We start from the raw sequence: 23,683 nt of genomic DNA on the forward strand, positions 1-23,683 counted from the left end.
CTGTCCATTTTCTCTTCTCTTTACTATGTTCTTTTCTATTGCCAGACTCAAAATATCTCCTTTCCTCACTCACCTAGAACAAGATATGGAGGGGCCCTGGGGCAGTGGGCGGGGGATGTAGAGCACCGAAAAGGGAAAGATTTGGGCATGAGGCCCTGCCTGTTTGATTCCTGGATATAGAAAGACATAATGTGCAATCACCAAACTCTGTTGGAAAATTGGGGAGGCATTCACTATGGGAGAGGACGGCAAGTTAGATATCTGGGGCTTCTGGGTACATGAGCACCCAGTGTGCATCTTTATCCCAACACAGACGCTCACATGCTTCCTTTGGTACGGAAGGCCCGTTATGAACTGTGCACGGATGCAGCACACCTTGCTGCACTGACTAGAGCCACCTTGCACAGCACTTGCTTTGTCCTTTTCACTTTCAGTTTCAAACTGTGGTGATCACTTGTACTGCTCCTGTGTCCGGATGACCGATACGTCACATGTGTGAGACAGACGGAGGCTCAAGATACGACGTGTGGTCCTATTACAGGCTGGCGCTCCCCGGCCCATGCTGCTATATTTCAGAGAAACGCTCATGCCATCACTGCTCTAGAACCACCGGTGATGAACCCCTAGCAGAAGTAACTCAATCACCAAATCTGTGAAAATCTGTGAAAATCATCTGTCAGATGACATACCCAGTGACGAAACAAAAAATTTACAGCCTTCTGTGAAATTCTCCATTTGCCTACTCCCCCAACACAGTTTAACAGAGAACTTATGGCTCAATAATGAACTAAAATATCCTTTGAAAGACAGAATTCAAGGTACAGTCCTATCACCATGCTACTAAGCAATCTGCCAGAGATAGAAGACAGGTGATGTTCACTATGATCTCCCCTGCACTGTCCATTTTTGCACATTGGAAATACATTCAGGCAATTCTAAAGGGCTCAGTGTTTAGTTTTCAAAACAAGGAACATGACGAGCACAAATCCTGTCAGTGCCCTAATACTCTCGTAACTCATTCCAGTGGAAGCAATTTCAACGGTGAGCTCTTTTTTTTTTGTTTTGTTTTGTTTTTTAATTTTTTTTTTACAACGTTTATTTATTTTTGAGACAGAGAGAGACAGAGCATGAATGGGGGAGGGTCAGAGAGAGGGAGACACAGAATCTGAAACAGGCTCCGGGCTCTGAGCTGTCAGCACAGGGGCCCGATGCGGGGCTCGAACTCACGGACCGCGAGATCATGACCTGAGCCGAAGTCGGCACTCAACCGACTGAGCCACCCAGGCGCTCTGAGCTCTTTGTTAATAAGCATTTTGAGTAACTACTTGGAGAGAAAGGGGGAGAAATGGAGGTCTGGGTGCATTTTATTAAACTTCATAAAGGAAGAGAAAGACTTTCAGGCCCACTGTCTGCACATCAAGAGCCTTTTCAAATCTTGATACTTTTTTACGATTTCATATCTCCCAACAAAAGAGCTGAAATCTTAAACACTACTAAGACTTTTGGGGGCACCTGGGTGGCTCAGTTGGTTAAGCGCCCAACTCTTGACTTCAGCTCAGGTCATAATCTCATGGCTTATGAGCTCGAGCCCCACATTGGGCTCCGTGCTGACAGTGTGGAGCCTGCTTGGGATTCTCTGTCTCTGTCTCTCTCTCTTTCTGCCTCTCCCTGGCTTCCCTGCTCTCCTTCTCTCAAAATAAACAGACTTAAAAAAAACCAAACTACTATGACTTTTTGCTGTTCCCCCTTCAGGAGGTTTCTCAGCACTGACCATGTAAAATACCAACATAGGAATCAGTAATCCTCTGGTGAATCATCGCTCAATTGAAAGCGTCTAATGGGCTTCTTCCTTAGGGAAATGCACCTCACTTATCACCATGGGATATGGTGGAGTGAGATACTGAAAAAAGTGTATACTTTTTTCTTAGTAATTAAAATATATGAGGAATTTAAATTGTCTGTCTACTGCTTCGGTAGGACAGTATAAACATTAGGTATTAGGTCATATTACAAATGTATGCAGGATTTAGTAGGACATAATTATATTTAGTAGGACATAAATATATTTATGTAGGACATAAATATATTGACTGACTTAATATGAAAAACATAGGCAGAGAATAATTAAAATACATGGGTAAAGGACAAAATGATTTAAATGTTGACAAATAAATATATATGCAAAAATGTATTAATTTTGTAAGTGTTCATATACATATGTATATATATGTGAATAGAGTCTCCAAGTATATAGAGATATACAGATAGATAATCAATAAAAAGACATGTTATTAAGAGATTATTACCACTTATAAAACTAGTAGCAATATGAATATCTCTTCCTGTTTGTTTCCTTAGCATTTAACCCTACTTATATTATGTTACTTTATCTTTTAGAGGAAATGCCTTTGCTTTCCCTAATTCAATTCAAGGTTTTATGATTTTAGCAATAATTTTTAAAATATTACTCAACAAGCAGTGCCTGTGTGGCTTATTCGGTTACATGCCTGGTTTGGTCTCAGGTCACGATCTCATGGTTCATGAGTTTGAGCCCCGCATCAGTCTCTCTGCTGTCAGCACAGAGCCTGCTTCGGATCCTCTGTCTCCCCGACACTCTTCCCCTCCCCCCTCTTAAAAATAAATAAAAATATAAAAACAATATTAATCAATAAATGGTTTGTTTTCCCGACTGTAGTTTAGAGATCTGTCTCTCTCAGAGCGGTTTCCCATCATATTGTTTCTATGGGAGTTAATTGTTCATCTTTGGGGATTAGGTTTACATTACAAATCTCTACATTACTTTTTTTTAACTAATGCAGATCACTTGTATTAAAAACACCTTTCTGCTAAACTAAACCTCACTTACTAACCTGTATATCGAATCTTGAATCCTTTCTTACTGGTTGCATGATCGGTGGACCAGCGGAGATATAATTGATTACTCCTGCTTGTAAAATTGGATTGTTCAGTGTGGTTCCCACTTAAGACCACTAACAGAGGACTTTGACCAGAAGAACCTAAATGAAACAGAAAGACAAAAAAAAGTTCAGGTACGAGCTAGCACCTACAAAATGCAGACTACCTTTAGCTTTTTTACTAAATTTATGGGTCCAAATGTACAATATACAGCTATTTATTTCCCAAACACAGAGTTCCAAATTAATAAAGCAGCAAATATATTCCCTGATTAAAAAACAAAAAGCAAGAGCCAATCAAAATACTTGCACATTTTTAACACGTAACACATAGATCATATGAACCTTGCCTATAAAGCAGGAACGGCTGAAATAAAAGTAATTTTTATCATCATTTGTATTGACAGTATGGTAAGCGTACGGGGAAATAGAAACTTTCATGCAATGATGTAGAAGTAGAATCACTATGGAGAATAATTTGGTAACATCCAGGAAAACTGAGGATTTACTTATATTTCTATAAACTTCAGCACCTGTGCGCGAGTATTATTTCCATAGCCAAACCTCTGTTCTGGTATTGTTCTGTATGGGGAAACCTACATCCTAACTAATACTTTGGAATTTTAGAAAAGAATTTAAAGTGCCATGGAAAGGAATTCTATACACATTTGAAATTAATAAACTAGATAACATGGATCAGCATAGATGATTCTTTAAACAGCATACTGATGACTAAAGAAATCTATTTGCAGATAAATATGATAGCAATTGTGTAAAAATTCCAAAGTGGACCGAAGATAAATTATGTGTGTCTGTAGAGAGATAGGAGATGATATAGATAGAGATACATAGTTAGATGACAGAGAGATAGACAGACAGACAGACCAAAAATGGACAGACAGAGATAGAGCATTAACCATAAAACAGGGACAAGCATGTCCCCGCTTCACAATACCGTTTCATGCTAGGAGAGGTACATGTGGTATTGGATATGGGCGGGGCCCCTAAATTCCTTTTTTTTTTAAATATAATTTATTGTCAAATTGGTTTCCATACAGCACCCAGTGCTCATCCCAACAGGTGCCCTACTCAATGCCCATCACCCACTTTCCCCTCTCCCCCACCCCCATCAACCCTCAGTTTGTTCTCAGTCCTTAAGAGTCTCTTATGGTTTGCCTCCCTCCCTCTCTGTAACTATTTTTCCTCCGTCCCCTCCCCCATGGTCTTCTGTTAAGTTTCTCAGGATCCACATAGGAGTGAAAAAATATGGTACCTGTCTTTCTCTGCCTGACTTATTTCACTTAGCGTTAACACTCTCCAGTTCCATCCACGTTGCTACAAAAGGCCCTATTTCATTCTTTCTTATTGCCATGTAGTATTGCCTTGTGTATATAAACCACATCTTCTTTATCCATTCATCAGTTGATGGACATTTGGGCTTTTTCCACAATTTGGCCATTGTTGAGAGTACTGCTATAAACATTGGGGTACCAGTGCCCCTGTGCATCAGCACTCCGGTATCCCTTGGGTAAATTCCTAGCAGTGCTAGCTGGGTCATAGGGTAGATCTATTTTTAATTTTTTGAGGAACCTCCACACTGTTTTCCAGAGCGGCTGCACCAGTGTGCATTCCCACCAACAGTGCAAGAGGGTTCCCGTATCTCCACATCCTCTCCAGCATCTGTAGTCTCCCGATTTGTTCATTTCAGCCACTCTGACCGGTGTGAGGTGGTATGTCAGTGTGGTTTTGATTTGTATTTCTCTGATGAGGAGTGACGCTGAGCATCTTTTCATGTGTCTGTTGGCCATCTGGATGTCTTCTTAGAGAAGTGTCTATTCATGTCTTCTGCCCTAAATTTCTTCGTACTCATTGCCTCTTTAAAAAACCAGAGCCTAAGGTAACTTTGACAAAATCCTAAAATTAATTACATTAAGAAATGAGTCCATATGTGTATTTTTTCACCTTCTTGTACATTTGAAACAATTAAATTTTTTTTAACATTTATTCATTTTTGAGAGACAGAGAGAGACAGAGCATGAGTGGGGAAGGGGAAGAGAGAGAAGGACACACAGAATCTGAAGCAGGCTCCAGGCTTCGAGCTGTCAGCTCAGAGCCCGCCGCGGGGCTTGAACTCACGAACTGCAAGATCGTGACCTGAGCCAAAGCTGGATACTCAACCGACTGAGCCACCCAGGCGCCCCACACATTTGAAATTTTTAAATATTCAAGAAACAAACTTACTATCTAACACATAGTTAATAGAAACAAGTGCAACTAGGTATTTATCCAAGGGATCCAGGTGGCCTGTTTCGAAGGGGCACATGCACCCCAATGTTTATAGCAGTGCTGTCAACAACAGCCAAAGTATGGAGAGAGCCCAAATGTCCATCAAGGGATGAATGGATAAAGAAGAGATGGTATACATATACAACGGAGTATTATTCAGGAATCAAAAAGAATGAAATCTTGCCATTTGCAACTATGTGGATGGAACTAGAGGATATTATGCTAAGAGAAATTAGAGAAAAACAACTATCATATGATTTTGCTCATATGAGGACTTTAATATACAGAACAGGTGAACATAAGGGAAGGGAAGCAAAAATAATATAGAAACAGGGAGGGGGACGAAAGATAAGAGACTCTTAAATACGGAGAGCAAACAGAGGGTTGCTGGAGAGGCTGTGGGAAGGGGGGATGGGCTACATGGGTAAGGGGCACTAAGGAATCTACTCCTGAAATCATTGTTGCACTATATGCTCACTAACTTGGATGCAGATTTGAAACAATTAATTAAATTAAGAAAAACAGAAACAAGTGCAGTACATTGTCAACCACCATTAGCCCTGCCGCCACGATACTTCCTGAGACGAACTGCTCTCTTGGATACAGAAGCGGTATTCCCACTTCCGGGGAGTCATCTACAACAATCCCTGCTGGTGAACTCAACGCCCCCTCGTAGTCTGACATCTCTGGCTCTTCTACATTGCGCGGCCCATTCCCAGGAAGCTCACTACGTACGAGTGGGAGAATGTGGCCCTCGCTGCTAGATGTAGTCCCCATCTCATCAGGTTACATGGTTCGCTTTGAGATTTATGCAGCATCTTTATTCGTGCAAAGGGACTGAGAACCTACAACTTCACTTCTTGTGTAACTGTCAATCAGAGCAGTTAAAATTATTAAGAAGAAAAAAAAACCTGTTATGAACTGAATTGTGTTACCCCAATGTATATGTTGAAGTCCTACCTGCCAGTACCTCAGAAGGTGACTGTGTTTGGAGATAATGACTTTAAAGAGAGAACTTTAAAGTTCAGGAAGGACACTGGAATGAGCCCTAATCTAATCTTATTGAAGTCCAAAGAGGACATGGGGACACAGACAGGCACGGGACGACCAGGTGAGGACCCAGGGAGAGACAGAGGCTATACGCCAAGAAGAGACGCACAGGAGAAACCAGGAGCGCCCCCACCTGGATCCCAGACCTCTCACCTCCAGGACCAGGAGACAATACATTTCTGCTGCTTAAGCCCCCCATCTGTGGTACTTTGTGATGACAGCCTTAGTCATCAAGTAGAAAAACCTAGCACATTAGAGATGATCAGGGCAGTGTTCAGTGTCACTAGAGCAAAGTCAGATCAGATAAAATGCTCCTTCTCAGTTTCCTGGAAGATGTCCCATAAAAGGATGACTGTATTTTAAAATTAAAGAAGACTGTAATGGGTTTGGGTGCTGGCTTTTTGTTGTTGCTGTTTAAAGGGATAATACATATTCTAAAATAAAATAACACTAGGAAATTCATGAAATTTTAACATGTCACTTTGAATGACAGAACTCGAGTCAAGTTTCAGGTATTCTTAATCCAACATCTCATTCTTCCTCATTTTCTATTGGTTCTTCCTTCCTAACATGTAACAAGCTTTCTCAAGGAGTCTTCTTTAAAAAGCCACCTCCACAATCAGCATGTGGAGAAGAACACAGAGCCACAAGGGAGAGCAGCAGTTTCCATCACCAACATGGAAACGATGGAAGTGTTTTACCAGTGAACACCCCAATCTTCATGTTGACACCTTTCTCAGTTGAGTTCTACAATGATTAAATCTTTTTATTTATTTCTTTAATTGAGGAATATCCATTATTGGAGCCACAGAAAGTAATATACTCCTGGGATAATGAAGCTTAAAATCAATATATTCAGCATATTTTTCACAACTCATGAGCCATAAAAGAGCCACTATCTTACAGAAGAAAGAGAGAGGCAAATAGAGATACAGAGAGATGCACTAACTATGACATTCAATGCAACAAAAAGGTCAACACTTAATAAAATCTTCATATAAAACTGTCTCCTTTCATCTTATAGTCAAATGTTTGAGACTAGAACAAACCTAACCACGGTTCTCGGATAATTCTGTTAGCAGCAGCTTTGATATTATCTCTATTATCTACTTTGTGGTAATGGGTGTGCTTCATCCCTATTTTTGGGAGATCAAACTGTAAGCACCTAGGCACAGATACCGGTAATGAGGTTGTTGCTGTGGTTGGAAGCGGAAGAAGCACCGTCAGCTAAATTCCAATCCAACGACAGTGAGACAAGGGAACACGGACACATGTAAGGTAATTATGTCAGGATATTAGTTACATCCAGCAATTGATTGGAATATGTACACAAACACACACAGCCCCTGGAGTGGGGAATATGTGTACACACATGCACACACACACACACACACACACACAGCTCCTGGAGTGGGAAATATGTACACACACATGTGCGCGCAGACACACACACACACACACACACACACACACACACACAGCTCCTGGGTTGGGGAATATGTACGCGTACACACACACACACACACACACACAGCCCCTGGAGTGGGTGCTCACCTACTCTAGTTTTGTCTCTCATCTAATTGGCCTCAGAATCGAGTTTACCTGGCTCCTTATTGACATCAGTTTTGTACCTGGCTAATAAATTACGTCTTTCTATCCTAAAGACTACAGAAGAAGCCTTCAGCAGTGCCTGTCTATTTTAATATACACCTAGAAAAAAACCTCTGAAAGTGAAAGAAATTGTGCTCCGCAGTCCTCTGTTTCCATGCACATAAGGATGAGTTTAATTTCCAATTAGTAGCTCACCATTTTAGGAATACAGAAGTTGATACTTGTGGTGTCTGTCCATATGAACAACCTGACTGTTAAGATTCATCAAGGAAGTTAAAGGCATAGGGACACACACAGAATCAATTACAGTAATTTTTTTTTTTATTGAGTTGATTGTTATTTTACTGGACACATGACAAGTCCATCAAAACATGTCAAAGCCCTGTTTTTATGGACAGCCGTATTTGTACCTTGGTCTAATTTTATGGGCTATGATAATACTTCTATGCAAAGAAAAATATTAACATCAGTTCCATTTCAAACTGACAATTCAACCACATACTACTTCTAAGCATGGCCTTGTTCTATTAATAAGTTTATTAGAATTGTGTAAAAACGTATGAGACTAGAGTTGAAAACAGTATTAACATTTGTTAAGTGTATTGTACTATTTTTTTAAAGATGGTACATCCAGAAATATCTGTGAGCCATTAGTTTTATATGTTTTTAGTAAAATAATCATTTAAATAGATTAATGTAACTTTAGCTCTTTTAAATTTCCTAAAATATCTTCTGAATCCATAGAATACTTAGGGAAAAGGAGAGAGTTGCTTGGGGTCATCTACTGTAAATCTCCACGTTAAAGAATTAAATAATGGCTCAAGTTCATTCAGGACATTTTCAGAGTGCATCAGTATGCTTAAAAGTTGAAACATTAACAAAAATATTTTCATGTTCCACAATTGATCTCTGAGACCATACAAGTGCAAGAACAATTCATTTTCGTTTGGGGGAGAGATAATTTAACCCAAAGATATACTAAAGTCCTGTGTAACAAAAACATGATAATGGTGTTTTTATTACACTAAGAGAGATTACTGATGTAAAAAAGAAAAGAAAGGAAACAAGAAACTTACCATCGAACACCTCCAGTGCATCAAACTGCTTTTCACTTTGAAATGTATCCACAAAGATGGTGATGTTATAGTTTGGTTCCACTTTAATACTCCATGAGCACGTCTGGGAGTTAAAATAGTTGCCTGGGTAACCTGGGCTGAGGATGACTCCAGAAGATTCTGTCCGGACTTCATTTGCTGGGCATTGCGCTAGTGAGAAAAATACCAGTAAAAATTTTCCTTAACAAAATGAAGCCGACTTCCATAGGAGAATTTCTCTCCCTATATTTACAAGCCAATGGTGGCAGCGGGGGAGGGGGTGTGGAGCTATCCTACTGAGCTGTGACCAAATTTAATACAAGAGACAAACACAGCAGGAGAAAACCACTGAATAATGAGTAATTATCATTTATGATAATTATACCGACCTATAATTTAAATGAGAATTATATACACGTATGTAATATATACGTCGATATACAAGGTGATTAGATAGATAGATCGCATTTACCTCTTTGATAGATCAAAGAGATTAAGCCGCTGACACTAGGGCAGCCAACTTTGATAAAGCGGTCGCTTGAAAGAAACCTGGACCCTGAAAGTTTTCTTTTTCTGGAAGCGATGGCGAAGCACACCCTTGGCCCTGTTAACCTGTGTGAGTGAGGTGAGAAGCGGCCACACAGGAGTGGTTGAAACTACCATGTGCCTTTCGCTCTGTGACTGAATTGCCCACACACCTTCGACTGGGGCAGGGATCCTAGGATCTCATGTTTTCCCAACTCACCTTTTCAATGTAGTATCGCAGAAACGTTGTGCAATTATCTTCGGTTAACAGAAAACGATACTATTTATTTCTTCCTTTTAATATAATACTTTAATATAATTTAATACTTTTAATTTCATTTCGAATAGTAAATTTTAGGGGCACCTGGGTGAGTCATTCGGTTAAGTGGCTGACTTCGGCTCAGGTCACCATCTCACCAGTTGGTGAGTTCGAGCTCCGCGACAGGCTCTTTGCTAGCCTGGAGCCCGCTTCGGAGTCTGTGCCTCCCTCTCTCTCTGCCCCTCCCAGACCCACACTCTCTCTCTCTCTCTCAAATATAAACAAACAAACAAAAAAGGAATAGTAAATTTTACACATGTGATTTGACTTCTTGGGACTGTGATAAGAGATGAATGAGAAAGTTCTGGGCTGAAAGCCATACTGGATCTTTGGGTTGTTACAGTGTTGAGTACGAGTAGTGATTTGTAAAGGATGAATTTATCATAATGAATCGGTTATCAATGTATCTTTATGAACGAATCATTAAGATAGTGTGGACACACTGACATACTTTTTCCCCTCCCGCTTTCCTTTTTGCTTTATTCAACTGCTTCCAGAGTCATTAAAATAAAACTGATCTGCACAGGTATGAACACACAGAAGAAAACCACCAGTATCACAATCAGTAATTTATTTCAATGATAATTTCATTATCTTCCAGAAATAGTTTATTTATACAATTATGGAGAAAACAATTTTTCTCTATTGATCATGGTTCAAAAGTAAACAGAGATAATAGCAAAACTACTTATAAAATTTTAAAAAGTTAAATGATCAGCTTTTCCTTCATGAAAAAGAGCTTTTGTTGGAGGGAATGTGTCTTATTTTTTGAATTATCTCCTTTTAATTAATCAAATTTATGTTACTAATTCACACATTTCAAAATAAAGACATTTCACAACCTGATAGGCAAATCACATGTAATATGTTTTGATTCCAGTAACTGTCTGATAAAAGGGAACTTTTCCTTTTTTTATCTTTCATTTGTCTTAGTGTTCGTATTCTGTGTACCATAAAATTTATAAATTTTAGGCATAAGATCACCAAAGATGAAACATTTCATAGAACCCTTTTTTAAAGTTTATTTATTTTTGAGAGAGAGAGAGAGAGAGAGAGAAGCCCAAGCAGGCTCCATGCTGTCAGCACAGAACCTGATGCAGGGCTTGAACTCAAGAACGGTGAGATCATGACCTCAGCCAAAATCAAGAGTCGGATGCTTAACCGACTGAGCCACCCAGGTGCCCAAGAACCCTTTTTAATAAATAAGAATTTAGGTAGACTTTTAAGAATATGTGCAGTGTTAATTAATGGTAAGTTATATAAAAAATAATTCAAACCAAAACAGCCTAAAGCAATTTAATTTAAAAAGTAATTTCTTCTGTGATAGTGGTAAGATCACCCCGTAAAATCTATTATGCCCTTTCAAAAATGAACACATTGGCATTTTTTAAAAGAACACATTAAAAAACCGGACTTTGTATCTGGGTGAGAATGTGCAGGGCTTGGAGGTTCAGAGTCTCCACAGATCAGCCTTGACTTTGCAGCGAGAGCCAGGGCTAGAGGCAAATGAAACTACTCTCAAGGGTTATAATCAGTGAACACACGCAAACCCTCTCCTTCAGTCTGAAGCACTACACGGGCAGGTGTTTCAAAGCCTGGAAGGGTTTGACCCCCTGCCTGCCTCTTCCTGAGGAAGGATGCCATTCCAGCACCTTCCCTTCTGTGGCACGACCCGGGAGAAAGGTTTAGGCCAAATCTCCTCTCTCTGATTTTATCCCGCCGCTATGGTCAGTAGGCGACACTGGGCGGCAGATTGTCTAGGAGCAGACAATCCTCCCTAAGTTGCTGACATCCACCTGGTGAGAGGACAGCCCTCCAGGGTTTGAAAGCCGTGAGTGGTGACAAATCAGAAACAGAATCTTTAGCTTAGCTATTTGCATTCCTTTCATTCTCAAATCCTGCTTCTGTTTCTTAGAGAAGTCACAATCAAAGTATAGGTGCAATTATTTGCTTCCTTTGTCTTACAACACTCAACATTTTCTTTTTTCCAGACATACATACTGTTTTAAAATGCACTTGAATGTATCTCCCTGGGAGTTAACGTGTTTTTGATTCATTTGTTTCTCTGGCTCTTTCATATGAGCCTCTTCCTTCCTGTCCCTCGCTCTACATCCTTGCTGGGAGCTACACGCACCCACAGTGGGGAGTTTGGAGACGGAGGGGCTCTCCCAGGGCCTGGCTGTTCATTTCTAGATCAGCATTCACGCATTACACACATCCCGCGTCTCCACCGTCTCCCCCGGGGATCCCTCCCACCACGGGAAGCATCTGTTTGAGGTTCCCATCAAAGATGCCTCTAAAAGAGCGCGCCTCCCTGAGAAGGTCCCCTGAGCTTTGAGCCAGCCCACCTCGGCGAGAAGCTATTCCTTCAGCTTATTTTTGAAGAAAAAGAAAATGCGAGGCTTAAAACCAAAGCATATTATTGAATGCATCTTGCAGGCCTTCAGCAAAAATAACGCAGTCAAGCATTAGGCTTTGTAAATAATTAAAACTAATTCTTAAAAGCACCCGGAGGTCTCAGAGAATTGTAAACAGAGAGCTCTATAAACAAGTGGGAAAGCTGTGACCCAGAGCCCTGGACAGGCATGTTCTGGTCTCGAGCTTTCCAACAAATGGTCATTATCTCAAGGACGCTGGTTGTCTTTAGCGTTTGTTGAAAATATAGGTTTCTGATTTCTTTGTAATTGAATATTTTAAAAACTACGGATGGATTTGCACTGTCCACAGGCTGAAGCCACCCAATACTGAAGGCCTTTTAAAATGTGGCCCCATGTGTAGTTTCCAGCACACTTAATGCCACTTCCCCAACACATCCTAAGAGCAAAGTGTTCTCCTTTCCTCTTCTTTCCTGGACACCCCACGTCCTCTCGTTTCCAGACCTTGGTTATTACTCCTCTTCGGTTTTTGAAGGGCTTCTCTTTCCTTAACGTGACTCTGTTGTAAAACTTATCTGGTCTTTGTCCCAGGTTCCTGGCACAGACCTTCAAAACCCTTGGCACTTCGTGCATGTTGAGCATGTCTTGGTCAGGACGAGCCCCTTTGGATTACACCTGAGTCTAGGCCAATAAGGCGACTTGGGGTGGGTCCCTTGGTAGCCTCAGTATGGGGCTGGTCAGCAGAGAGAGCCAGTGATGAGTGGACTGAAATTCCTGCCCCCTTCACAGACTTCCAGTAGGACCACGGGCTTGGGGTTCAGAGGAGGGGAGACTGGCCCTATAAAACCTCTTATACCCCAAATCCAGGGCCCAGATGCTCATGTGCTGAGAACCCCTTTCACCCTGCACCCCGTACCTCTTCATCAGACTATTCATCTGTACCCTTTATTACATCCTTTAGAATATAAAGGAAAAATTTGTATTTTTATATTTATTACATCCTTTAGGACATAATTACACCCTAAAGGATACAGAATATAATTCTTTATGATATAAAAAAAATATAACTGATGGGGTACCTGGGTGGCTCAGCAGGTTAAGCGTCCAACTTCAGCTCAGGTCATATCTCACGGTTCGTGAGTTCAAGCCCCACGCTGTGCTCTGTGCTGACAGCTCAGAGCCTGGAGCCTGCTTCGGATTCTGTGTCTCCCTCTCTCTCTGCCCCTCCCCTGCTTGTGCTCTGTATTTCGCTCTCTCTCTCTCAAAAAAAACATAAATATAATTTTCTATATATATATTTTATAAATAAATAAATATAATGTATATATGTATATAATTATATAAATAAATATATATGTGTATGTGTGTGTGTATATATGTGTATGTATACACACACACACACACACACACACACACACACATACGTATATGACACATGTAAATAAATGTTTCCCTCAGTTACATGGGCTCTTCTAACACAGGGCAAAACCCAAAGAGGGACCAGGAGTACTTCTGGCCTACAGCGGGTCACTAAGAAGCACAAGGGATTACCTGAATCTGTGACTGGCCTCGGGAGTGGGGACAGCCTTGTGGGACTAAGCCCTTACCCTGTGGGGTCTGACCCTGTCTCCAAGTAGAGTATCAGAATTGAGTTCAACTGTAGGACGTTCAGCCAGGGTCCGGGGCGAACGGGAGAATTGCCTGGTGGTCTTGGGAAAGATTCCAGATCCTCATGTAGTGTTTTCTAAACGAGGATTGGTATCCAACAGGGTATAATTTATCTGCATAGGATGCTACCTTTCAAGGAACAAGTTGCTCCCACTGTTCGTTCCCAAGGAAGAATCAATCACCCAAAAGGTGGTAATAATTTTCCAAGTGGAACTTCTAAAAGGATGATGACATGTGAAGAAGAAGGACTTGTAACTAACACGATTTTCTATCAATAATTTATTGGGGGATTGCCCACCCCCTCCCCTTGAGCCCAACCAACTGGTAGAAAGTGCTGGAAGGAAGATTATCATTCAGTGATCAAGTATTTGATAAAAGACATCTGAGCCCCTATTTCCTTTATTTATTTACTTATTTTTTTAATAATGAGGATTTAGGGAACAGCAGCTAAGCTAACTTTACTCCTGAATTGTAAGAGAAGAGAACTACACTGTCATCTGTAGTAATTGCTACAGATTAGGGTGCGAGACCCTCTGGCCCGAGCTGGGAGAACGTGTCTTGTTAGCAGAAATCTCCCCGCAGACGGGTGCGAGAGCCAAGTAATTTAGAGAATGGTGTTCATGTTGTCCTGATTTACTCTGTTCCTGGACTGTCATGAATTAATTTCATTTAAATAAAAAGTAGGTTAATCTTGGAGGTAGCCAACATAATAAAGTAATTTCCCTTATTTTTGAAGTGCGTGTTAAATAAATATTTATGCCTTTCTTCACTAATCAACTAAGACCGTCCTTGCTTAAAGTCATCTCTGTTGAGAAATTTACGGCTCTGTTCGTTGGAATTAAAATGTGCCTTAAAAACACACGATGCACGTCCATTAATTTTTATATAAAATGGGAAAAAAATCCACTGTTGATGGTTTTTGCTGACGTAACATGGTACCGACACACTGATTTTTTTCCAAGAAAATAATGACTCAGTCTCCCGACTCAGCACCCCATGCGGCCCAACTTTAAGGGAGGCACCCGTGAAGCAGAGTTTCAGCACCTCCCACAACTGGGTGGGTCCTCTGGGTGTTTACAGGGGTTTGCTCTCTGCCCACACCCACTGGCTCTCCCAGTGACACGATTTGGAAGTAATTTTTCTTTGACTTAATCTGAGGTATCATGGTTATTTAAAGCTACTTCATTCCAGATCTTCCTCAGATGATGGTGAAAATTGTTTTCCTCTCCCCGGGTGACTAGGATTCTACCTGATTCATAAGGAGAATGCAGGAAGTTACCACCACATTCCGCAAGAACCACACCACAGGTGTGAGCCCTTGTAAAACCGATACCAGCACGGTACAAAGAAAGTTGCTTCTTACACGGCAACTAACATCATGTAACACCTGGAATAATGTAATGTTCTCCGCATCTTTACCGCAATCCCATAAATAAGGCAGACCGACCATCCTCCTTGCACACGATGTCCAAGGGACTAATGATCCACCCAGGTCACTTGATGGGAGTCCGGACTCGGGCGCTGGGTGTTCCCTTCCTAACTTTTGAGTGCTTCATCATCCCTAACGAATGATAGTGCTCAAATTCCTTGAAAGGGGGGAGGTCCCATTCTTTCAATGAATTGAATGTTTACTGTCAGTTTCAAGTCACAAAATAAAAACTATTCTAATTTGGAAAACCCTTCAACTTATTTATATATTTTTTCCAGTGTTTTTTTCTCCCAATACTACTTGAGAGTGGAGCCTTTCAAATATTTTGAAGTTTGTTTTTTATTTATTTTTGGAGGGGGGAGGGAATCCCAAGCAGGCTCCGCACTGTCAGCACAGAGCCCGATGTGGTGCTGGATCCCAGAAGCCATGAGATCGCACCCTGACCCCAGATCACGAGTTGGACACCTAACCGAATGAGCCACCCAGGAGCCCCTCAAATATTTTGAAAAGTGATCTAATTATACTGTCTGTTATTGCCTACAGTCTATGTATTTTAAGGACATGTGAATACATGAAACGGGTGCATTTATTGTATGCAACAAACATACATTTCAACATTTGTAAATTTTACACAAAATACAGTAAACACTAGATAATTTTATGCATGCTAACGTATTTAGAGGGAAGTGTGGCGATGCCTGTAGTTAGCCTTGAGATGCATCAAAAGTAGCAGATACATTAATGGATGGATAAAAAGAAAACAGACATGTGACAAAGGATACATAGTAAATATTAATGGTGGACCCTCGGTGATAGCTATTCAGATGCTTATTTTTAACTTATTTCAACATTGCCAAATGTTCGAAAATTTTCTGATGAACTATTGGGAAAGACTTTGTGTTTGACAGGACTTTGATCTGTCTTTTAGAGATAGCTGAAAGAGAAAGGTAATTACGTATTTCTGTTAGCAGGTAATTTTGATTGCAATGAGATCCTAACTCAGAGATTAAATTCAGAGTCATGCAAAAAGAACCAAAAGCCCAAATGTAGACCTTTCCCAGCAGTATCGTTCTCTGTGGACAAGTACATTGGCAGTGTTGAGCTGTGCGTACCTTCACACGTTGGGGGAGAGCCTTCAAACTGCAGCTGGGAACTGAGCCTGCAGGCCAGCGTGTCAGTCCCTACCAGCGTGTACCCAGGGTGGCACTGGTACTTCACAAAATCCCCTGCAAGAGTCAGCACAACAGACCTGGGGCTTAGCTTTCCACGACATACAGGGTGTGTGAACGTATTAAAGGAATACATGACCCCTTAGCAAATGACGTCAATGAGCAGACCACTTCCGAACCAACACCTGGGTTCAGTTTTTGTTGAATAAAATGGTAGCATTTTCACTTCTTGACGCACAAAAATGCTATCTTAACTGATAGTAATCCTATTTAAAAAAAAAAAGAAGGAACTAGACGCTTGGGATTTAAGGATGTAGAATAGAAGGGCTTTAATGCATCCAGAGAGGGCTAAACCGTGACCCTGCCCTAATTAGTGCAATGTTCCCATTAACTGAGCCATTATGAGTAACCAGAAATTGGGGCACGTGGTTTGACCAGTGGTCTGAGACATGGTGTGCGAACAGGGTGTTGTATTTGTTACTGAGACAGAGAAATCCTGGGTCATGGTAATTATACCACAAACATATGCCACGGCTGGTTTCCTAATGTGACCTGATGATTATTTAATGAAACAGGCCATTAATATAGAATGATAAAGCAGAATTTCTAAATAAGATCATTAAATATATTCACCATTACATTCCAGTGTCAGTGAAAGGTCAATGTTATACTAATCATTATTTTAGCTGCACATGATTAAGTCCTTCTCGTGGATGAACATGCTTTGCTAACCAAACACAAATATCTGTGTAAGCCTGTCTCTGAAAACTTGACTCAAAAGAAAAATACAAACTAGAAAATGCTGGTGGGGGGCGGGGAGGGGGGCAGAATCAGGAGGCGCTCAAAATGAAAAAAGCCAAATTCAAATTCAGAAAACGAACATCACAGAGATGAAGGAAGAAAGCCATATTTATTCGATTAATAACCTCTATGGATAAGCCCCTAATAATGCTTTAGAATATTTCTGACAAGTACTCGCTCGCTTACTCATCCGAGTTAGGAGTTGGTGTAAAAAGCTGGACTGAGCTGATGGTATCCTAGTGAAGGAAACATTACCTATTTCAAAATCTTCATCCTCAGTAAGCATTTCTGCCTGTGGAACGGCCGGGGGAGGTTGGCATTTCTTGAGCTGAAATGCTAAACGGTTTATGGGGAAAAAAATTAACTGTAATTACATTTGCTGAATAAACAAAAATATTACAAAAAGCATTCCTCTTATGTTGTTTTAATGCTTAGGGACACTGCAATGTCTATATGTTTAAATCATCGCTTTATAAAATTCTCAAGCTTCACATGCGTATGGGATTATTTCGTGCCAAAGAAGATATAATAAAGTCAAAGGGAAAGAAGTGTACAGTTTTAAAAATTATGACATTGAAATAAAATCACTTCACATATACTTGGGATTCTGCCACAGAGATGGTTCACCCATGGCCTGGTGGCGGGTCCGTATTTACATTTGATAAGGTCTCCCCCTGCCTCACATCTGAGGACCTCCGTGGACACAGTCCTTACGAGATGTCAGGTGCTGATACGCTGTTTTCCCAATTATTTATTTTCAAAACCATTAGATCTGCTTTTGCCTCATCTGTAATCACATGACGCTTGCTACCTTGATCCCCCCGGAGACAGGGATGAGGAAATCCACAAAGGCACTCAATGTCTTTCAAGGGTCTCCATATCAGTTGCATTTGCAATCCACTTACCTTGGAAGGAATCCAAACTTCCCATAAACCAGACGTGATATAATCAAATACCATTAAGCAAAAGAGGATCACAGGAAACCCTGACATGGAACTCAAGAAAATCCCCTAAGGCTCTCGCTGGGCACAATCAAGGAACTTGAGCTGGAGAGGAGGCCTATGTCAACCCTACCAGCAAAACCAAATGCGATTCTCCACCTGCCTCAACAAGGTGAAAATGCACTGACCGTGAAAATTGAGAACAAAGAAGCCTCCATTTGAAAAGTCGCTGTGGAACTTGAGCAGGACTTGGTTGGTGGAGCTATACGCAGTTTCCAGGGCCGTATTCCCACTGAAAACTCCCAGCTGAGGTGAGTTCTGATCAGGCCCATCCCTAGGGAAGAGAGAGAGACTTTTGATGGAAAGCTCCTAATTACAGCTGAAACTAAGGATCATTTTCTTCTGACTTTTGGACTCTGTCCTGGCATCAGCGGGCTGGTCTGACCCGGGCTCCGGGTGACGGGACTGCCGCGCACACCTGAAAACTCAGGGCTGACTTCCATTCCCCCCACAGCTGACCTTTCCAGACCAATCACTGAGACACGTTCACATTCATTCTGGTGGCCGCAATACCACCTATCAGTTGCCTTGCAAATGCCTACATTTGAAAGTCTAAATTCAATGGTGTCTCTTTAATTATGGGTGAAATTTATGGAGATCTTGCAACGGAACTAAAAGATTTTCAAATATTGCTTACAAAGAAAACTACAGTCCAAGGTGGAGTCCCCTGCCCCATGAGCACACGGCAAGACTGAATGCAGTTTCAACCCCTCCTGGAGTGAAATTTTCTGCCAATCATTCAGAAAGTGTCAGCGCCAGTGAGGTCTCGAGGACTGTCTCCAGCCACCCCCACCCCAGGGAAGAGGAGCTAATCTGCATGATAAGACCCCCCCTTCTCCTTAAGGGAAGGTGACCTTGCCTGAAACAATCCTTCCTTTTGCTAATGGCTTCTTGCCCCGCCCTTCTTCCCTTGAAAACCTTCCTTGGGCACACCTAAGTCCCCAAGCATCTCTCTACTTGCCAGATGGGAGGCTACTCAATTCATGAATCATTTAATAAAGCCAATTAGATCTTCAAATTTACTCAGTTGAATGGTTATGTTTTTAACAAACCGAATAAAACACCACCACCTTCTGGACACTGTTTAGAAATACCGAGATGTGTAATGTCACAAAGTTGAAGAGACTTTTCAGTCTCTCGTTCCTTAGTGTTCTTTGCAACAGGCACTCTACTTTGTTAAATATGAAGAGCCTTCGCTCCCATCTGCTAAATCTATAGGTTAATCCAGGTGAAATGGCTGATACTATAATGTTTGCCTTGATCAATTTAATATTTCAAGTTCTCAGCTTCCTCCTCATTCCCTCAGCCACTGGGTCGGCCGTTATCACCTCCCTGCCAGAGTTATTTCTATAGCCTCAAAAGCCGGCCTCCCCTCTTGCCCTCAGTTAATATATTTCCCACAAAGTGAGGCTGGGCATTCTGCAGTCAAGGTGATTCTCCTTCCTAAGACCTACTGAGTCCTTTTTGCTCTGAGAACTAAGTCTGGAATCCTTCACACGATTTATAAGCTCCTGTATTCTCCGTCCTGCTCGCTCGGACTCCCGTAATATCCGTATCTGAGATCTGCCAATAGCCTGAACTCACCCTGTTCCCTGACTTTACAGGCTTTCCAATAAGAAACCCTTAACATTTATGCCGACTTCCCCAACAGGCACACACGCATTCGCGCATGCGTAGCGTGTAGTTACCTGCCATTACTCCAGTTTTCACGGAAGTTCATCCTGGCAGCACATCGTGGATCTTTAACCCTGAGTTAAGCTCACCTCCTCACACCCTGTCCATGCCCCCTCCTTCTCCCACCATAGTGTCACAGAGGACCTGGCAATCTCTGTGTCCCCCATAACCTCTCCCTTCCAAAAGCAAAGGTAGGACAGTCATCCCCATAGACACACAAAGGTAGCCCAGGGTCACACAGACAACTTATGCCAGGCCACGTGGCTCTTTGGAAGGAGAACCAGGACCCAAATCCCCGCCCCTGTTTGCTGGCTCATAGTATTTCCTACACGTATGGAAGGGCAGCTCTGCAAAGTTCACAAAGGATGGAGGGAGGGCTACGTGCGATTATGTCTTCGCTATTTCCAGACGCATCAAGTTCTTATCGTGCCATTTCTTATCATACTTAACAACGTAAAATAAAATAAGCTTGGGATATTTTATATTCAGAGTAGCCCTGAATTTATCTACCATGGAGTAAAACTCAAACATGTGACATGACATTTATTCTCTGTATCTCCCGGATTTCATTGCTAAGTTACCTTTCCCATATCCCCCTAATAATTTCATTTCTTATACGTCAATCTGACCTACAAGCACCATGTAGCTGGCTGCAGGAATGGTTTAGCACAATCGTGTATCACTTTATATGAAAGGGCTCTCCTACCAAACAGCAATGTAATCGTTAACAGCTTCAGTCTGCAGCAAGGTGAAGTTGATGTAGACCCCGTGGCCAGGAGGTACAGTGATAAGCCAGAAGCAGTCCTTCAAAATTGGGTACTCATCTGGAAATCCAGGGGAATAAATGGTACCGTTCTGAGATGTTACATTATATCCGCAAGGAGCTGAAAAGGAAGCAGAACAATTAAGGTCCACATAGTCAGCTTTAGAAAGGACACAGTTAAATATTTCTAAGTCTCTAAAGCCCCTCTGCCGAAATTTTCCTTCTAAGAAATAATAATTGTGAAATATTTCTCAGTGACTACTTTGTCAAAGTAATTCCCCTAAAGTCTTAAAACCTTAGATGAATTTTACTTCTGAACTAAGTTATCTAAGTTCCATTTAATAGAGTCTCCAAACACTCAAAATCCCTTCAGGATGAAGTCATTCCCAGATAATTAAAAAGAAAAATAAAAGCCCATACTCAGTTACCCAGTTATCTTGGGTGACTGAGCTGATGATCCATTGGCTATGTGATACAAGGGATTATGGAGAGATTATGCATAAATACATAATGGAAATTTTTCGTTGTTTTAAGTGAGATTTCTAAAACCTATTTAAACATCCAAGTCTCTTTGCCTAAACAAAAATATTATCAATTCTTGGCAGATCTATACCTGAAGAAATGGGAGAAAATTATGTAAGTCAAAGCATTTTCACATCTCACCAGCTTTCAGGGGTGTAAAGACTCACCATCCCCAATCAGTCCCTGTTTATTTTACTTAACGAACTGGTGTTCCCTGTTGCCATGACAATTATTTTGTCTTATCTACGGAGAAATGAAGTGACTATATATTAGCAGAATAATCTGAACGCATTATTACATTCAGACAGTGGTATAAATACATCAAGTCATAAACCAGTAGACTTTTTAATCAACCAAAATCCAATAGATGTGGGATGAGTGGCTGTTCCTAGCATGAATCTTCTTGGGCTTTCAAAGACTTGTCACCAAAGGTGTAAAATTTAGGTGGAGAAAACAGATCAAACTATGTTTTTAAAAAAAGAGAAAAACAACTTCAATAAACAATTCACAGTGCTGACCGATGACAGACATGCCCTGAGGCAGTATGGGACATCCGGCCTTAATCATGCCCCTGTGTTCTTTTTCAGAGGAAGGAGAAAATGTTCCAGGGCACAACAGATGGAATCTGGTCCAAGTTTTGGAAAAAATCCATAGAGGAAGGGGCCTTAGAGAACATTTTGGAAGTTTTATGGCATAATTATTAATAAGTGGGGTTTGGAGTCAGGCAAACCTTGCTTTGTAAACTGAAGCACACGGAAACTTATAATCTGGTGTCCCCAGAAAACTGTCATACGTTCTCTCACCTCCAAGCATGATGCCAATATTCACCCTGCATGAAACTTTCAAACGCTTTTCTCCTACCCTGCTGCCAGGGTGGGCTGATCCCTTTCTTAAGAACTTGACTCGAGTGTTACTGCCCCCTTAAAGGTGGTTTGGCCTTGGATGGCCATGGTTATTCACTTATTATGCGGCTGCAATTAGCTGTAGTTGTTCTCCACCGTTAGACCATCAGACTATTAGCAGTCAGAAGTCAGGGACTGTGTTCCTTTTCCTCTCTACCCACCATCTGCTTTCCTTGATCCCCACTGCCTAACTCAGATCATGATAAATAAGACAGAAGAAATGACTAATAAATTGAAAATGAATAAGACAATCACCACAAAATATTTTAGGAAGGAACACATGGAAGTCAGTGGGCTGACAAACCTTATGTGGACCTGAGGTTATTGATGTGGTATTGACTTACAATCTATCGTCTCCAAGACTTCCCTTGTGCATTTTGACTTTTCAGATTGAACCTTATAATTGTATAACCACATTATACACAGTAGCACCCTTCCCAATGGTGATAAAACACAACAAAACAAGCAAACAGAAAAGGACTGTGCCACCTCTTAAAGGGCAAAAGAAACAATATGGTGATTTTTCTGGGTAGGACACATTGCTGGCTTCTGAAGTTCTGGATGTCACTCACTAGCTCTAGGACATTGAGCAAGTCAGGTATCCTTGCCATGACTTGTGGATGATAGTCAAAGAATAAGTCCGCCATTAACTTATTCAATGAGTATTTATTGAGAATCGGTTATGTACCAGGAGATGTGAGGTTAGAGCAGGGGACACAGTGGAGAACCACAGAGCGCTGCCTTGTGGAGCTCACTGAACGGTGATGAAGAAAGATACGAAGCAAATGATAAGTAAGTATAAAAGCCAACTTATATAAGTATGATGAGGGAAAGAACAATCACTGCTTGTCACATGAACTAATAATATTCCATCGATGCATATAAAATTCCACAAGGCAAATCTTGCCCCGTAGTCTAGAGAGAAAAGAGAGTTGACGTTTCCTTTAGCACTCTTCCTGGCCCGTTAGCCCAGAGAAGGCTTGGCCCTCACTGCAGTGGTCCCAAAGGTGCACGGAGATCTGCAGGATCGGGTGGCCACTCACTTAAGGCCACAGAGACAGTGGATGTGTGACCTGACTCAGCAAGGCACGGATCCGCCCTCTCCCCGAAGGTGAGGTTCAAAGTGGACCCTGAGCTGGAGATCAATCACGAAGCTTCCGTGGGGAGATCTAGACACAGGAGGATCAGTGCACCACAGCCAAGCAGAGGCACCTCCCGGCTCGCCACCGTGTGCCCGGGAGCCTGGTCCCCACAGGACAAGGACAGCACCCAACTGGCCAGGAGAGAGTGCATCGACATCGGCATCGGCCGCACCGTGCTTCACAATCAGAAGCCACACACGCGACAGGCTCTTTTCCACTTCACGGACACAAAGAGTAAATAAACACATGTTCATTTATATATTCGTGAGTGTACCTTTAATATCGTGATGCAGTTAGTAATTAGGAATACCTCCCTGCTCCTAGCACAGAGCTCCAGAAATCCTTGGATAAAAGTTACATGACAAAAGAGATAAAGCTCTCCTTCCTTATTCATAGCAAGACCCTTCCAACCACAGCAGCGCTTATGTTAATGAGAT

General features: G+C 41.5%; 1 protein-coding gene across 1 annotated transcript in view; it reads right to left on the minus strand.

Annotated features, from left to right (window-relative positions):
* Positions 1-23,683, minus strand: part of CSMD1 (CUB and Sushi multiple domains 1) — a 669,247-nt gene that overhangs the window by 132,612 nt on the left and 512,952 nt on the right. Inside the window, exons 38-43 of the mRNA XM_042982757.1 lie at positions 20,624-20,801; positions 18,372-18,517; positions 17,498-17,578; positions 16,385-16,498; positions 8,939-9,127; positions 2,871-3,017 (exon numbers count right to left, since the gene is read on the minus strand). Coding sequence (XP_042838691.1) covers positions 2,871-3,017; positions 8,939-9,127; positions 16,385-16,498; positions 17,498-17,578; positions 18,372-18,517; positions 20,624-20,801 — 855 coding nt within the window. The remainder of the gene's footprint in view (positions 1-2,870; positions 3,018-8,938; positions 9,128-16,384; positions 16,499-17,497; positions 17,579-18,371; positions 18,518-20,623; positions 20,802-23,683) is intronic.

Source organism: Panthera tigris, chromosome B1 (genome assembly GCF_018350195.1).
Source record: "Panthera tigris isolate Pti1 chromosome B1, P.tigris_Pti1_mat1.1, whole genome shotgun sequence".
NCBI classification, from domain to species: Eukaryota; Metazoa; Chordata; class Mammalia; order Carnivora; family Felidae; genus Panthera; species Panthera tigris.